Source organism: Patella vulgata, chromosome 2 (assembly GCF_932274485.2).
Source record: "Patella vulgata chromosome 2, xgPatVulg1.2, whole genome shotgun sequence".
Taxonomy (NCBI): domain Eukaryota; kingdom Metazoa; phylum Mollusca; class Gastropoda; family Patellidae; genus Patella; species Patella vulgata.
The window spans coordinates 22,221,332-22,240,495 of record NC_065880.2 but is presented as its reverse complement, the minus strand read 5'-3'; the positions used below and the strand labels follow the sequence as shown (position 1 = coordinate 22,240,495).

At 33.9% G+C, this 19,164-nt stretch overlaps 2 protein-coding genes across 6 annotated transcripts in view; one reads left to right on the top strand and one right to left on the bottom strand.

Moving 5' to 3' along the window:
- LOC126810913 (uncharacterized) overlaps positions 1-17,110 on the top strand; it is a 51,307-nt gene extending 34,197 nt beyond the window's left edge. For all 5 annotated transcript variants that reach the window (XM_050536283.2, XM_050536282.2, XM_050536285.2 and 2 more), the window contains exons 4-6: positions 5,418-5,486; positions 6,676-6,801; positions 6,942-17,110. In XM_050536283.2, coding sequence (XP_050392240.1) covers positions 10,748-11,716 — 969 coding nt within the window. In that variant the 5' untranslated portion in view covers positions 5,418-5,486; positions 6,676-6,801; positions 6,942-10,747 and the 3' untranslated portion in view covers positions 11,717-17,110. The remainder of the gene's footprint in view (positions 1-5,417; positions 5,487-6,675; positions 6,802-6,941) is intronic.
- Positions 17,111-17,234: 124 nt separating this feature from the next.
- Positions 17,235-19,164, bottom strand: part of LOC126810911 (receptor-type tyrosine-protein phosphatase eta) — a 33,458-nt gene continuing 31,528 nt past the window's right edge. The window contains exon 35 of the mRNA XM_050536270.1: positions 17,235-19,038. Within this exon, the coding sequence (XP_050392227.1) occupies positions 19,019-19,038 (20 nt within the window). The 3' untranslated portion in view covers positions 17,235-19,018. The remainder of the gene's footprint in view (positions 19,039-19,164) is intronic.

The window sequence follows — 19,164 nt, the reverse complement described above, 5'->3', positions numbered from 1 at the left end:
AGGGTAATCAGAATCCCTTGCAATCTACAATATCTATCCCAAGAATGGCTCAATTCCATTATTATTTACAAAGATATGTTGAATTGAAATTTATTTTTTCCGGGCTTCTCACTATGTAATACATTTTTAAGCCAGTCATCATTTTATTCTCGGTGAATAATTATTGATTCCAGGCCAAGAGATTATCCTGCATTGGTATTTTTATTTTTTGTTTTTTTACTTACATGTGAAATAATCAAAGTAAATACATATTGGCGGGTTTAAACCATGAGAAATTAGATATTTTATTACAAATGTCATTGACACATCGTTACTTTACTAAATATATATTGTAAAATCATATCATTTTAGTGTGCTTTCAAGATGTGAGTAATTATTCTCATGCCTCTGATTGGTCATCATTAGCTATGCAAATTCCTTTTGTTTTTACATATTTATTATGGAAAGGGGGGAGGGGGTATGTCCACTTGATACAAATTATTGCATTTCTAGACAAACGTAATATGGTAGAATTTTATTTCCATAATTCACTTGTGTGTAAGGGTTTTTAGCATTGAGAGGAAAGCGGAGGGCCCAGAAAAACCCACAAAGTTGATCAGACGACCTTACTCTTAGTGACACAAAAGCTTGGGATTGAAACCCGCGCCACTGACTTGACTCAATGACAAACCTCATAATTCAAAGTGCAAACATAAGGCCACCCCACCACAAAGCTCGGGACCACTGTTTTTCATCCTACCCAAACAACTAGACAACGTAAAAATCTGAGGAACTGTCTCAACCAACTCAAGTTTGGGACTCCGGAGTAAGCGTCTTTATCACTGATCCATCGTGGGTCTCTTTGTATAATGGTATCATTTGCTTGATATGGTATATATGTCTGAAATGAATCCAAATTTCAATGTAAATTTGTAGTAAACAGTAATTGTATTCCATAAAATTATGTGACAATTATTAAATTGCACTGAAACAGATTGAGTCATTTGGTCTGTCAGTGAAACGATGAATATCCTAGATTGTTGTGGTGTAAACGTCTTGTTACAAAGGACAATACAGACAAATGGCAAGTGACAAATTGTAGAGAGAAAAGAGTTGATCTTGGAGAAAATTAAAGAAATGAAATGAAATGAGAGGGACAAGGTGTCCAAGTCTGTTTGTCAAATGTACATGTACCTGGTCTTATAATATACTTACTGTTAGAGAATCTGTTTCGGATAACTTATTTGATATATTATGTTATCTTGCTTACGAACACAAGTGTAATAGATTTTCGAAATAATATATATAGTTACATTATTTAGGAAAGAGATTTTCCATATTGTGTTTGTCCACCCTAACTACTCCATGAATTAAATATCTGAAACTTTGAACACATTTGTATAAACGGTATAGGTCATTCACTAAAATGGCAATTGACATACAAAAAAAAATTCGAGCCAGATCAAAAAATTGATATATAATTCTATATACAGTTCATCATTTTGTGACATTTTTTGAACGTATGTTAAAGCTGTTGCTGGCTGTACGGTGTTGGTGTATATAAAGTTGAATTCTTTCAAAATGACTACCTGTAATTGAAAAAACTATTTTTACACTTTTAATGCTGCCTACATATATATAGTATTGGGGGAATAGGTGTGATTGGTACTCAGATTGGCACAAATATTTTGATCTCATCGTGATCACTATTCATCCATCCCTTCCAAATTTCAATGGTGTATATATCGAAATTATGCTTTGTAAATATTTGGGTTTCAACTAAATGGAAAGTTAAACTATTTCCAAATTCCATATATAATTTATTAACATACAAATCTCTTGGTATCCTCAGTGGTCTTATTATGTTCCACTCCACTATACACTGGGTTCATCCATGGGGTGTTCACATATTCAAATTATCTGCCCTTGATGGTAGTTTTATTCTACAAACCAGTCTTAGCTTCACTGTTTATGTTCACAACAATATTGTGTTTTTTTAAATAGCTTATTTGAAATATTACAAGAAATTTTATATAAAAGAAGAGACATGCACCCAAGGGTATATTCTAAAACATCCTTTTGATGGGAAATATGTTTTTATGTCAGTTTTTATGTATTTCTTTGATTGGTCTACAAAAATAGGACAATCATCAAGGGTATATTATTTGAATATGTGTCTCCCCCATGGATGAAACCATGGTATAGTGGAGTAGAACGGAATGTCACCACTGGAGACACTGAGGATTGTATACATGTAGCAGTACTATTAAATTACCTTTCTGTGGAAACTATAGATATTTGGATGTTATTAAAAAAAGAAAAAAGGATATCCCACTGCAAAATTATTTAATGATTTTTTGAATTTATCATGAAAATACTGGACAATTTGGTGATGTTCATTTTGCATGGGACCTTAGAAGGATGACCCCTATAGAAATAAGTGTTGCATTATTAACCTATACTTTGTAAACAAGTGTCCTATACTGCAATTGGATTTTATGTTATTTGGCGTGTTCATAAAATAATACCAACTTGAATCAAGGAAAAGATGTTTTGTTTAAAATTTCAAATCTTAAAATTTTGGAAAAAGAACATGTTTGAACCAAATATGCAGTAATTTTGGTTTTTCCAGAAGAAATAAGAATAACCTTTTTAGGGCCACATTGAAAAATGGTCCTATATTGACGTCAACCCAACTGCCTGTCGGTCCATTCATCCGCTCCTCTGTCCGGCATCAACAATTACTTGTAAACGCTCTAGAGGCTAAAGTCATTACCAAATTTACTTAAAATGCACACTCAGTGCGTATTGATTTTCAAAAAATTATGATAATTACTGCCAGAGTTGTGGCCATTGAGCTCTTTAAAAAAATCTGTCGGATTATCAAGAAAACAAAATTAGCACCCGATTGACTTTAAATTTACAGTGATTACAGTGAAGCGTATTGATTTGCCTAGGTTTCTGTTAAATAGCACAGCTGAACTCGTGAGTCTATATGTTTTGTATAGAGGTACTAAATGTTAGGATGGGACATAAATAGAAGCCAAATAAATTCTAATGATTTCTGCTAATTCTAATTACTTTCTGGGTTGTTACTCTTATTTTATTGTGTTATACAATAATCCTTCTTCACTGCTTGGACGACTTATCGGCTTTGGGTATATGTTTTATTGACTGGCAAAGTATCTTTTTACATTTTGTCAAAAATAACAGAAACTCAAACTGGTGTGGTCTAAGTGCGTTTAAGCGTCATTTGCAACAAGTGACCAAAAAGAACGAGGCTAGAAATATTCAACCGGAGAACCTGCTCAATAGACTGGAATAACCAGACGCTAGAAATTGCTATAGGGTTGAGACACATGCCGTATTTCGCTAGACATAACTGATTTGAAATTAAGAGTCAAAATGGAAACAATTGAATGTAAATCAGTTTATATACAATCAGATTACATTATAATATGCGTTGCGACCCATTTGGGCCAATTTCTAGGTCCCAAATATTAGCGATTTAGCTCCTTTAAGTGTTGCATTTGCAACAAGTGACCAAAAAGAACAAGGCTAGAAATATTCAACCGGAGAACCTGCTCAATAGACTGGAATAACCAGACGCTAGAAATTGCTATAGGGTTGAGACACATGCCGTATTTCGCTAGACATAACTGATTTGAAATTAAGAGTCAAAATGGAAACAATTGAATGTAAATCAGTTTATATACAATCAGATTACATTATAATATGCGTTGCGACCCATTTGGGCCAATTTCTAGGTCCCAAATATTAGCGATTTAGCTCCTTTAAGTGTTGCATTTGAGCAAATAAGCAGATAACGCCTTTAGAAGCAAGGAATTATCAACATGGCGTATTATATGTTCAATACCTTGTTTAATCCTTAAAACTAGAAAGTTCTTATTGAGAACATTAGTTAAGGTAGACGTGTTGCTTTAATTATATAAAACAACCTTTAAAAAAAGACATTATGACATTAAAATCCTGTAAAGACTCGCTGTAATCAGTAACAAATTACACAAGTGGAGAAGTTATTCTGTAATATTATGGTGGACGTGTTGCTTTAATATTGTGTGATTAGCCAGATATGCAGCATTTGAAATTTCAAGGCATTCACAAGGAAAATGAATTTAAAATGGTCCTTATAATCAAATTATATGGGGAAGAACTGACAAAAAACTCACCATTCCTATTCATTCCTATTCATACCAATGTGCAACTTTAAAATCCTGTAAAGACTCGCTGTAATCAGTAACAAATTACAGAAGTGGAGAAGTTATTCTGTAATATTATGGTGGACGTGTTGCTTTAATATTGTGTGATTAGCCAGATATCCAATAATTGAAATTTCAAGGCATTCACAAGGAAAATGACCTTAAAATGGTCCTTATAATCAAATTATATGGGGAAGAACTGACAAAAATCTCACCATTCCTATTCATTCCTATTCATACCAATGTGCAACTTTAAAATCCTGTAAAGACTTGCTGTAATCAGTAACAAATTACAGAAGTGGAGAAGTTATTCTCTAATATTATGGTGGACGTTGTGTTAATATTGTGTGATTAGCCAGATATGCAGCAATTGAAATATCAAGGCATTCACAAGGAAAATGATTTTAAAATGTTTTTTTTATAGTCAAATGATATGAAAACAAACACCAGAACATTAATACATTCCTTTTCAAATAAAACATGTGACTATGTGTGGATGTAAACTTCCCCCAAACAAAGGAATGGTATATCGACAATGGTAGCTGTCCTTAAAACTAAATAGCATACCTTAAGCAACAGTGGCAGCTATGCAAATCAAAATTATGGCATATTAAGTCAGTAAAATGACATTTTTGGCAAAGTGGTGAGTGTTGTGCACAGGCAGGGTATGCTCACTCTTTCTAGAACACCAGATATCACTATTACACAAACTCTGTTAGAGGGTTTACAAATTTACATTGTACCAGTAGTGTACAAACAACCATTTTTGAATGGATATTATTCATGTATGTGCAATTAAGTCATTATCTACTTCAGTGAAGCAAACCATGAATAAAGCATTCCTCTTTAATGTAGCAACGGGTGCCGTGCACATGCCAGAGGGCTCTAGAACACCTGATACCACTTTCCATTGGAAAGTTGCTCATAAACCTTTGAATAATAGCGCCTAACAGGCAGCTGTGTTTAATTATGTTCTCCTGATTTTGATTGTTTCTGTGTGTTTGAAGTATATGTTTGTGATATGCGCTTAGAAACACTTCACGTGTAATGAAGCGCTATATAAATCGAACAATAATAATAATAATTAATTTGAATACTTTAGACATGATACATTGAAGCATGTACCTGTACATGTATGTCAATGTTTCATTATATAATTTATGCATGTGTTTGATTCAAAAATTGAATTGAAAAATATGTCTTTATGTTATTTTTCAGAAATGATGGAATACTTGTCTAATGTCAGGAACTAAAATGTGATTTGGGATATGTTTACTAGAATAACAGGTGGGTGTAACAAATATTTGTAAACAATGTGGTAGGGTGACCCACCATAAATAAATATCTCCATATATCTCGACAATTTCGCCACAATATTTATATATATGCCAAGCCTCAAATCAGTTTCACACAATTATAGTCACTAAATAAACGATCATGTTGTACTTAATAAGCTATGACCATTAATCATCTATAAATAATAGACTGAAAACTGGTTCCATGTGTCGTCCATAACATCCAGACACTTTGGAGTAAAAGATAGGTTACGTGCCCTTGTTTTGAAATTAGTCTCGCTTAACCAGTCTATCGACCATTCTAGGGCTGATTGACAGGTCGGGATAATCAAGACTACTTTTTTACGAAACATAACAGAAAGCTAGAACAAGAAATTGAATTTAGAAATGAGCACGTTAGCTAGCTCAACAATTGTTTTAAGAAGCTTGTAAAAGTAAAATGAAACTACTGCTAGTATCATGTTCCTGTCTAACCTGAGTGTTTCTGAGATATTATTTGTACTAAACCAAAAGATGCCGCTCTTAACGGTACAGTTAATGATAAAGCGATTTAAAAAATGAAACGAACGTAATTTCTAAATCTGCTGTAATAACCAAGAAGCTTAATTTCACTGCTATTCAAAATCGTCAACAATAATTTTTTTACGGCTGTAATAGTTGATAGATTTGTAGAGAATTGCACGTGCCATGGCTATTTATAGTATCATACTGTCAGAAAGTTGGCCTCGACACGGCGAATGTGCACGCTTCAGTGGTAGTCTCGAACTATCAGCGGTGGACTGTATTTCTGTAGGTGCGTGGGCCACCCTAAATGTGGATTATGCTATTTGAATTTGTACATTTATGTAGATGGATTGAGTCTTAGCAGACATACATGTACATATAGAGCCCTGTATTCATTTTATAATTTTAAAAAATGAATAAAAAAATAGTATAGAGTTATTATTATAATATATTTAATAATTTGATCTCATCTCAGAAATATGAAGGTCATTTGTAGTACAGTATGTTACATTCCATCAAACTAGTAGCTGCTTGTACCTCATATCAGTAGGTGCAATGTCAAAGCAATTTCTGTTCACTGTGCCACTAGTGGTACACCATACATCTGCAGTGAAAGTAGTCCATGAAACAAAATGGCCTTTTGAACCTGGAACTAAGTTAAGATAATTTTTTTTCAGATTTCAAGTCTTGATGGTTTGAGTTTGTTTATCTGGGCAACTTTTAGCCAGTTTAATTTTCCTGTATTTTGATTCATAAAGCTTGTAGCTGCGCAGTCCTGACTTAGGAATTTGCTTCAATATTTGGTAAATATTTTATTTAAAAGTCAATTTTTTAAATTTTTATCCATTTTTTTTTTGTTCTATATCATCTCAGGCACATGTAGATACCAACATATTTGCATTAAAGCTAGTGTAAATGCCTTTTTGGGAACCTCCCATTTCAGGTGTTGTGACAAAATGGTGTCACTTTACCTTGCCCTTAAGCCAACCGAGGGAGGCATTAGACTGTTTTGGAATGCTGGCCACTATGAAGAATTTCGGCGGGTAGCCCATATTTTCTATAAAGGCCTAAAGAAACAGGGGCAGCTCGAGTTAGAAAAAAAAGATCTTACCGACAGAACCAATAAAGTAATTGAATCAACCACACTTAAAGTATACTCAGTTAAAAGAAAAGGTAGCTTCAGATATACAGTGAATATGTTTCACACAACATCATCCGCACTAAACAAAGCTGTTCAACACAACCTATCCACTGGTAGTAGGGCTGACCTTAAAAATATCTTTGTTTCGCCTAACGCGACCGACTAACTAAAACCACCCCCGACTTTATTTTATTGCCCTTTTCCGCTATCTTTTTATTTTATTTTGTGTGTCAACCTGAAATATATCATGAGAGTTATTTCCCTTTACTATGGCTATGGTTTGATTCATTATTGAAACTGGTTGATCAAGACGAAAGCGTCATAGGTGTCGCTTCTCAACAAAATGGTTGCAGACGAAAGCACGTCCATTCCCACGAAATGATTCTGCCTCTATGTCTGTGGGGCGTCGTTTTAAACATGACGAAGATATTTTCAATATCCGTTTTCGAGAAAAATGAAGGCACAACCCGCACGATCGTTAAATACGTGTTGAAGGGGTTTCACACTTAGAGTTCGTGGCAAATTGTGTGCGAATCTCTGAGTCGTGCATCACGAAAAATCCCGATGTCATACTCATTGATTTGTTTGACAATAAAAAAAGACGAATGTTTCCCCCTCCAGAAAATTATCAAGCTGTCAAATTAGCTCTTTTAAAAAAAATCTGAAAAAAAAACCCGACCTACCGACCCTTCTCCTCGATTGTGGGTCGGGTTTGGCGAAACACAGATATTTTTAAGGTCAGCCTAGTAGGCCTACGATCAACCCAAAGAAAACCCATTCCAAATCACCAGTGCACAATTGCTTAGATAATCTTTCTACAAAGACAGTTGCTTTACAACATAAACCACACTCTACTCCCATTACATCAACGAAAGACCAACAAACTGATACTAACCCAAGTAAGTTTTCAGTCTCCCTATCACGTAAAAGACCAGTAGATAGTCCTACAGAGACCAGTACCACCAATAATAGCCCAGCCCTGTGTATTGATGCTGTGACCCTAGGAGAACCATCGTTGGAAAATGAAAATGTCACACCAAAATTACTATATAAGCCGATACCAAAAGCAAGAAGATTAAGGCTTACATCTACGGTGAGTGTTAATACCACCATTTTCCTCTCGAGTAAGTTAAAAACCAATTCTGGCAGTATGGTAAACTCCACTCAACTTACTAATTTACAGCTAACTGTAACCAACCTGGAGTCAGACATCTTGAGGTTAAAAAAAGAACTAAGGGAGAAGACAGATAAAATTACGGCCATGAATATAGAAGGTGTCTCTTTAAAAGAGCGACTGTTCAAACTTGATGATGATAACAAAACTTTTGCTGCTGCTTTTGATGCCCTCACTCTAGAAAATGAAAATCTGAAACTGGAAAATCAAGCATATAAGGAAAGCAACAAAACCATCAATCAACGCAATACCATCAATCAACGCAATACCCCATGTAGTACCGACAGCCAGTCAAACTTTCAACCAGAGACCAGTCACAGCAGACCGATAAATCAATTAACGTCAAGGTGCTAGAGCCGTGTTCAAATGTCATCATTGGATCCTCAATACTGAAGAAAATATATTTCCGCAGGCTTGACAGAAGTGGTAATACTGCAGTTAGGGCAATATCGGGTGGTAAGATAACTGATGCTACAAGCCTACTTCAAAGATGTTCCCCGTGTAGTGAAGTTAAGAAATTAATCTATCTTATCGGTTCCAACAACGTATCACATAATATGGACTTGTGCAGCTGCCAAAACGACTACAGACAGCTGATAGAAACAAGTAGGTCAAAATATCCTAATCCCGAAATCAATTTCATGAAGTTACTGCCTAGGAGATCTTCAACTTTTAATGAGCAGTTAAAGTTACTTAATTCAACACTTGAAGAGACATGCATTGAGACAAACTGTATCTTTTTATCAACGCATTTTACATGTTTTGCAAATAACAACACAACAAAAGAATATCTATATGAAGATGAAGCACATTTAAATAACAAAGGCTCTGCAAAACTAGCTACACATCTTAAAACTGCTCTAAACCTTGAAACCAGAATAATAGAGAAATATGATAACCAAAGACCGCATCAACCACGTTCAAAACGTAATGCAGGAAATAACATAGGTACAGTCCAACCACAAAGTCTTCAACAATTACCATATTGGTTACCCCCTTTGTTCCCAGACATGCGGTTTCCACCCCCTGGGTTTTCCCCGTCTTTTAATAATACCCGAACCTACAGATACGGATCGCCGGTAAAGAATGCAGCTTGGGGTAAATCTTATCTTCAAACAGCTATTTGAGGTTTTCTGTGTACATGTGAAATCTGTGATTATAATAATTCCATCCATTCATGTTCAGCTATGTGGTGTTTTACTTTAATGCAAAGCTGTGTGTCCATGCTCAATCTTAAGTTTATTTATGTTTATCTACATGTGCATTTGTATGTACAGCTACATGTATTAGATGTGTCCTTATAATATTAGTGCTTTTATGAGTTTATTATTTATGGTTATCTACATGTGCATTTGTATGGACAGCTATTAGATGTGTCCTTATAATATTAGTGCTTTTATGAGTCTATTATTTATGGTTTTAATCTACATGGGCATTTGTATGTAAAGCTATTAGATGTGTCCTTATAATATTAGTGCTTTTATGTGATATGCCCAGGCACAATCTGTGTTTTCTTTAATATGTGCTAATAAGTAGTAAATATTGCAAAATGTGAAATGAATTGAAGATTCAATACATGTCAAATGAACTCTGGCTGCAGCTTACATGTATTGTATCCGACATGCATCAGGTAGTGCTAGCTGCTCCAGACAAAAAAATAGGATACTGCATTTAAGTAAACTGTGATATAATTAATTATTTTCACCCCCCCCCCCCCATGTAGGCATACTGTTGATCTGTTTATGTAATGAACACAATCATGATATTCTGTTGAAAATACATATTTATAGATGTATATTACTAATTCATAATCTCTAGCAAAGGAATGTATTACATGTATGCCTTAACCTTTTAAGGAGTTAAGTGTAAACTGCCATGGTTCTGTATCATGTACATGTATGATACACAAACGGTATAGTACAATGTAAACGTATATAAATAAATGCAGTGTAAATCAATCATTTTATTTCACCAGCCTCATTATATTATAATTCCCACTTAGCATGTTTTGTACATAATTGTTTTCCACTCGTGATATTTATAGGTTTTTGTATTTGTAAGTTTTTTGTAGTTTGTACGTTTTCACTCTCATTACTTTAGTGTCTAGTTATTTGTGCTAGAGGTTGTTTTTTAAACAGCCATTTTCTGTCTAACTTATTGTGTTAATCTTGTTCAATTGTTTTACATCAAGTACTTGTGTGGGTACATATATTTCATTTTTGGTTTCCCATGCTTTGTATTTATGGTCTGTCTTTTTGTAAAATATCTATATTTGTGTAACTTAAAGGACTGCCATCAGGCTTTAACCCATATGCATGCTGTAACTTTAAGATATATATGTACTGGAGTGAATGCATCTAGGCCTCTCTTAAGTTATCAACCTATTGTTTTGTTTTGCAAATAGCTTTAGTATAGTTCGAGTTATTTCCCCTTGATGTTTAACTTCTTAAAACAAAGAGGAATTCACTGCGGTCACCTAAATGTTTGTCACATAATTAATAAGCTTGATGAACTTAAAGAGTTAATCAGAAATTTTGATATATTTGGTTTTTCTGAAACCCATTTGAATGCCTCTGTGAATGATGAATACATTAGTATTCCTGGCTTCCATGCACCGTTTTGTAAAGACGGCTGTAGCAATAGTTCATCAGGTACGCTTTTATATGTTAGAGATACGCTCAATTGTATTAGAAGAAACAATCTTGAACACCCCGATATAGAGTCAATCTGGCTTGAAATAAAACTGAAAAATACGACCCTTATTTTCCTATGCTGCGTTTATCGCAATCCGGCCTCGCGCTGTAACTGGCTTGAAAACTTTAAACAAATGATTGAACTACCTTGGAACTCTGGGTCTGAAATAATAATGTTTGGTGATTTGAATATTGATATTTTAAATCATAATAATTGCTACTGGCTAGATGTACTGGATTTATATAACCTCAAACAAATTATTACTTCTCCGACAAGAGTCACAAGTCACTCATCTACCTTATTTGATTATGTCATCGTGTCCTCACCTAATAATATTATTGAAACTAGTGTTCCTTCATATTCCATATCGGATCATTATCCAACATGTTTTACATGGAACAAAAAGGGCATAAAAATCCCCAAAACTAATCATATTTATATTACATATCGATCTTTTAAATATTTTTCTGAACCTGATTATATAAATGATTTACAACTCGCCCCATTTGATAATGTTTATAGCACAAATGATCCCAATAAAGCCCTGGAGTTATGGTATAATACTATAATTCCGGTTATAAATAAACATGCTCCACAGAAAACCAAACGTGTTAGGAATGCTACGAAGCAGCCCTGGCTTAAAGAAATTTTTAATATGATGCGTCAACGCGATTACCATAAAAAGAAGGGAAATATTACTCAAGTCTAAAATGTATAGAAATTTGTTAAAGAGTATGATTCGGAGAGCAAAAGCTATATATTTTCAAAGTCTTGTCTCTAATAATAAAAATTCTAAAACTATATGGAATGCCATAAACACAACTTTAAATAGAAACAATAATAATTCACAAACAATCCCCATTGATTCGGAAGATTTTAATACTTATTTTACAGAAATTGCCAGTAATTTACTCGGTAGTAGTACAGCAATTGATAATATCGATAGGACAAAAATTTCTGACTTTGTTAATAATCATGTGCCTTGCTCAAGCAACAGAAGTTAATAAGTCCCTAAAAGCTCTAGATATCACAAAAGCCGTTGGACTAGACTCGGTTAATGCCCTATTTCTTCAAAAAGGTGCACACATAATCTCTGAAAGCCTAACCTATATTTATAATATTTGTATTGATCAGAATGTTTTCCCTACTGTTTTAAAAACTGCTAAAGTTTTACCTTGGGGACACATCAACTGATTTCTACAATACAGAAATGTGGAAGCTTACATATTAACGGCAACGAAGCCTAATTGCGTCGAAGTGGGTGACATTGAACAGTGTAGTATGGTAGCTACAGCTCTCGGGCACCGTCAGCTGCACCTTCAGGGCCAGATTTAGAATAAGAGAGGCCCTAGGCAAACCCCCTGAACAGGGCTCACGACATGGACCTTGGGGCCCTGGGACAAGCAACTCGGTGAGAGGGTGGGTCGGGGGAAGTCATGCGGTTGGTGATTCGAATCTCACTTTTAGGTGAATTTTTCATTTTCGTTGGATTATTTTATTTAAAATAATGACTATTTGAGAGTAATGGATATGTTTGTTAAGATTGAGCACGTCGAAACTCCAATGGAAGGTCGTGGACAACTGCCGAAGTCAATTCCCGTTGACGCCAGATGAGCCATGAACGATTACAGGCCTTTGAAAGTATTTTTTTTCAAGATATTTTTATAAAACAGATACTAATGTATTTTAGGGCTGGTAGTAAACACCATATGAATGAAAAGGAAATAAATTGTTAGTTTTTTTTTTTATCTACTACGGTTAATTATCTCCAAAATAGGGAAATTACAGGTTAATTTCATGGGTTATTGTTTCCTTTACCTAGTTTTTGTCAAGTCGATTCCGGTCATTTTTATTTTTTATATCAAATGTTTGGAGGTTGCTTGTTCACGTGAGCATAAATTTTTTAAACCCACCCCATGAAAGAAGTAGCTATAGGGCGTCAAACTTTGGGTGACGAAAAATGGGGAATTTAGACAGGCTTTGATATCCAGTCCGTATACAGATCTCGTTCGCCAGAATCGTCTGAAGTTAATATTGTGGTAACAGCACTGAGTCATCGATAAACTGTGTGAGTTTGGTCTTTCTGCTACGTATAGTAAAGGTGTAAGGACTTGCCAAAGTTGGTGTTTGAGAAAAGACAGATTTTGGCAATTTCACCATATGAAAAATGTTTTTTCAATTTTCTCATACAGGAATTGAAAGATTTATCTAATATTGCACATTTATGTGTTTTGGGACTATCCCAACTTATAAACCAAATTTGGTCAAAATCTGTGATTGAAGCCTTAGCACCTTCTGCATGGTTTTCTCGCAGACACGCTCTTAATATTCTTTTGTAAATATTGCTCTTCTGTTTTCAAATTTCATTGTTCACTTCTTTAACTTCTGTTATAAAGGGCAAAATGTAAGACAGGCCTCCTGGCCTAATTTTCAACCCTTTGAAAATAAAGTTATTATTATTATTATTATTAATTAGTATTAGTAGGCCGAGATCATGACCAGTGCTTGAAATGAGGATTCTTCTACAACGGCACCAAAAAATTATAAATGCCGTAGCAAAAATTAGCTGACAAGGCACGGCTGCCTTTTTTCATATTGAACAAATATACTGTAACAGTTGTCATTTTCCGTCACTGAACGTGCAATTTTTATATTTGTAGATAGACAAACGGTCCGTGCAATGATTTTCCGTGTCAATTAATCTGGTTCTAATTGCGTTTGGTTGTACGGTCATAAGTATAAAATTTACAGATTCCTCTTGGAGTAATAAAGTCATCGACATTTGTTTTCCTTTCGATCCTTTAGTTATTCGTGTTCCCAATGGTTGCCATCATGTCAACCATAACTAAAATTGATTCATCAAATTTCCCACGGCTCTGCCATAACCTTCTATAATAAGGGCACTATTTTAGAAAGTGAGCATTCTTATGAAAAAAATGAACTATAAGGATAGGCTTGGGACACTATTTTCAACTAAATCTTGCATTCCTGAATTATTGACCTAATCCCAAGCCCAGCCGCCCCTGAACGACTGTATGATATATTGAAAAGTTATTACCTATGCATTTCATACGTCTACATGTATATAAAAGGCATAATTTTTTGATACGTGTACACGTGGACAACAGCGCAATTTGGGCTATTTTTATTACCGTGGCAGTCCGTGTTTGCTTCATCTTTTAATTTTTACGACAGTTTTGCCGTTATGCCGTGGTAAATTCTAGCATAGGCGGTATGATTGAGATTATAATTTATAAAATGTTATTAAATGTTCATTACAATATAAATCCTTAAATTTGTCGGCGTTCGTAGAATGTTTCATCGCTACCACTTGATTATGATAGCTTCTGTCTTGTCAGTGTCACGTGACATTTTCCCCGCTTTTCTATCGATAGAGTTGAAAAGATCTAATAAAGCATTGAGTCTTGTATCACACACACGGCAAATAAATAATAGGGCCGAGTGCCATTTTAAGTAAGAGACGTGAGAGAATGCTTTGTTCACCATTTGAATAATATTTTATGAAAAGATTTATTGGCTGCCGAGTCATTTTGAACAGATATCGGCTACAGAAATATCGGTAAAATTTCTTCTGATAGGCCACTCATCGGCCAATTAGGCTACTGAATAGTGAAACCGATAATCGGACCATCACTAAAAATAAATTTAAAATGATCGCCTTCAAATTATAGTCTCATGATTTCGATTCGTTTAAAGAATTCCGTTCGTAATATGCACCATGCCAGATTTCAACTTACGCCAATGTAGGTCATTTCCTGTTTCACCATAGAACTGTGGTTTCACTGTGCTGTTTTGTTGGTTGTAGACGAAGATTTTTGTGAAATCTCTTAAAATAGACAGCAAAAAATATTTTTTCGGAACATAGATGGATATGATATGTAAGTTTAATGTGTTAGCAGTGCAGATAACTGAAAATTGTGAATTTTGCCGTCCGCTGAAAGAAGTAAACTAGTTATCCACTTTTGCGACGAATTTTTGACCCGGGATGTAGTCATAACGGACCTATGCCATAACGGCCAAAAACAGGTTTGGTCAAAACGGCCATATTTTAGACATAACGGCCAAACAGTTTGGTCATAACGGCCAAAAGATTTGGTCATAACGGCCAAACATTGTAATTTAATGAAAAACAATATGATAATATTATGGACAGGTTGATTTAAGAGAATTATTTACATTTAATGGGTTGAAAATTGGTAAAAACATACAATACAAACATCTGTTTATATCAAAAGTCTCCATAGTGGTCATAACGGTCATAACGGCCAAAAGATTTGGTCATAACGGCCAAACATTGTAATTTAATGAAAAACAATATGATAATATTATGGACAGGTTGATTTAAGAGAATTATTTACATTTAATGGGTTGAAAATTGGTAAAAACATACAATACAAACATCTGTTTATATCAAAAGTCTCCATAGTGGTTAACACACAAAATACAAAGTCCTTGTATAAAGCATACTTATAAAATCGCTGATGTTGGCTCACTGATGTTGGCCGCCATCAATGCGGATAGAAAAAAAAACGTAGATTTCATAAGCCATTTCATAATCTCCCTTGATCACTTTGAAAAATCTTGTGAGACTCTAGATTGACTTCAAATTGATACACAGAGTTTAGGTCTTGAGATGAACAAGTATATTGATTTTCAATGAATTTTGATAACTGAACAGCTAAATCCATGATATAAAATGTTTTGTGTATACTAAATGTTAGCATGATGGGGCAGAACTTTATAAAAACAAAATGGTTTTCTGATAATTACTTTATGAGTTGTTACTCTTAATCAGATTTTAGTGTATTATAAATGTTTCATTATCGAAAAAAGTAAAAATATGCGGTCTGAGCAAATATTACTTATCTTTGATAAAATAACAATTGACTTTTATCATTTGACAAAAATAACAATTCACTCTTCAGACAAAGGAAAGAGGTGAGTACTAATTAATCAACTGATTGAATAATACCTAATTAGGTACTTCACACCCTCTGATGAGTGATTAGGTAATAAAGGTAAGACTTATTTTGTGTTTATAACAATTTTCAAGTGTAAATAATTTAATTAAACCATCCTGTATTGGACGTTAAATCTTTAATAAACAACAACAACCAATCCATTCAGTTTGGGTTTTTTTCATGTATTAAATTAATGTTTAGCTAATGTATGTATTTATAGTATCTGTTAGGCAATATTTGTGTGAATAAATATCATTTCCTGCATGTAAAAAATTGTTTATATTTTCTTGGCGGTTATGACCAAATTGTTTGGCCGTTTCGACTAAATATTTTGGCCGTTTCGACCAAATCTTTTGGCCGTTATGGTTTAGGGCCATTATGTCTATAACCCTTTGACCCTTCGGATGTTAGATGTTACGTCCTCAGAATATCAAAGAGTAACACCTAACTTGTTGGATTACACACACGGGTAATCCCATATGGACACTATATTGGCCCCAAATGTACAAAAACAGAGTTGTTAATGTGGGAAATCCCATATAGATCCCATATTGGCCCCAGATACACACACTATACGGTCAGATTATCAATGTAAAAAAGAAGTAACCATTATATCATTTGGCTTGTATAATAATATATAAAGTGTATTTGCGTACATTTGTATGTGGTAAGATAATATGGGTCCTATATGGGGACCTTGTGGTATCACCTGGGCCCACAGCCCATTTTTTCCCCATATGGTCCCCATGTGGCAATGTTTATGGGGGGACAGAGAACAAGCTCAAAAAAAGAAGTGATTTTTCGTACAATCAGGGGCAATATTTCAGGAAGAAACGATTCGATATGCACGAATATCGAAAGTAACCGAGATCTTTGGGTTATAAACTTACATTTCAAGTTCCATCAAAATCAGAAGAAAATTGTGACCTTTAGAGAGTCCACCACCTTTGATATATCATATTTTTACGCTACTTGGGAACGATTTTCACGAAAATTGAACTCAACCATCCTTAGGGTATAACGGTGATATATTAAAACGTTTTTTTAAATCGAATAAAAATTATGACCTCTATATAGGGTCCACAAGTTAAAAACGCGATTTTTCGTACAATAGGGGCCATAATTCAGGAAGTTACGGTCCGATATACGCGAATATCGAAAGGAACCAAGATCTTTAGGTTATAACTCAACCATCCTTACGGTATAACGGTGAAAATGTGGGCGTATAAAAATTACATAAAATCATTAATTATGAAACTATATAATATGGTATATACAATATAAAAACAATTTAATGAATTATCTCGACTTAAAATAAATTAATAAAAATTTGACCAATTTTAAGAATAAAGAAGAACATCAGCAATAATATCAGAAAAACAATAAGAAACAATCCAACAATGAGAATGATGCCCCCATCCCCCTAATCGCAAACACAAAATAAATAAATTGCACTCTTAAACATACATTATGCAAGAGCTAAATCTGCCTATTGCAGGCCTTTCTTTAGGCCTGAAATGTTATCTAAATTATTAATTACACATTAATTAACTTATCCAGACCATAATCAACTCTCGATGTCATCGCTAGCCTGCGATGTTTATTGGATTAGGTTCCGATGTTTATTGGATTAGGTTCCGATATGTTCGAATTCCATTCATGATTTAATCAAGAAATGGATAATCAAGACTATGTTTTTTACCATACCGACTTTAGTAATGATGATCGAGGCTAGGCCGAAAATTCAATCGCTAACATCTTGGTTCAGAGTGGATCAATTTGACTGAAATTTTCAACAAATTCCCTTTACATTATCTAGTTTTTAACTATTATAGTGAGAACTGCCAGTTCTTTATCCAGTCTCCCATAATGGATCTTTAATTACTTGCATAGTTATATTTCATAAAGAATCAAGTAATTCATATACTGTTTATTACACTGCTTAACCTGAGCAGAAAATATCTGCCGAAGTTTAAATAATATCCACCACATTATATCTACTCTGTGATGTGTAAATTATCCTAAAATATCACCAGTGTTTTTACCAATCCACGTTAAATATTTATATCAAATTAATTAAATACACTTTAAGGCATTCCACTTCAAGCTATGCAAACCAATAGAATGGAATAGTAAACAAGCAATTTATTGATATATAACAAAAACAAGCCAACAGAATAAAATACAAGCAATTTATTTATATATAACAACAACAGTAGGGCTAATGTCCTTAATATCCCAAAAATATATTGATGACAAAGTTAACATTAATTACTTGTTCAGTTATTGTTTTATCATTTCTAGGCCAATCACTTGATCAGGGAATACTCATTTTAGAACATAGTCAAACTATCCTTAAAGTTATCATGTTGAAAAGCATCAAAAAATCAATTGATTACCTGTCCTTAGACATAGTAGAAAATACTTATAACAATTATACCAAGTTTGAATGTTCTACTTCAATTAAAAGCAGAGTGGCAGACAAACCCATTTTAATACCCCCCTGCTTTCATGAAAGGCTGGCGGAGGACAATTATACTTAGTACAGGCTTCACACTGTGGGATTCATAGATACGATTTACATTTTATTTACTGTTTTCATTTTCAGACATACACAACAGACAATACAGATACTGTACATAATAAATCAAAATGGGTAACACAAAATCATGTGTATGGGGGTTTCTGGAATGGAAGCACATACTATATCAGTGATACCTAGCTAATCATACAGTTTGTGTTCACCTGTATCAATTTATCCCCTTAAGGAACACACAGATCTTTTCAGAGAGGTTCAACATTGTTCAGTATTAAATTCAACAATGTATGTAAAGATATATTATAAATAATAACAAAACCAACAAATCAAAAGTAAAGATGTCTGTGTATATATATGAAAAAATAATGATATTTTAATACATTGATGTATGATGTGGGTTATATTTTCAAAGCTCAAAAGAAGCTGGTTCTGTTTTACATTTGGAATTGGAATGTTTACCAATTGCTCTAAAAACAAATAATAACTTTCTTCATGTGTTTTCATAGATCACTGAAACAAAACAAAATAAAGTCCATTATTTAACTGTTCAAAAATATTAATTTAAAAGGTTATCCTGTGGATATACTCTCTCTGCTTGGGTCGTCTTTATTTAAGCAGAAGTTGTATCTATTGAAA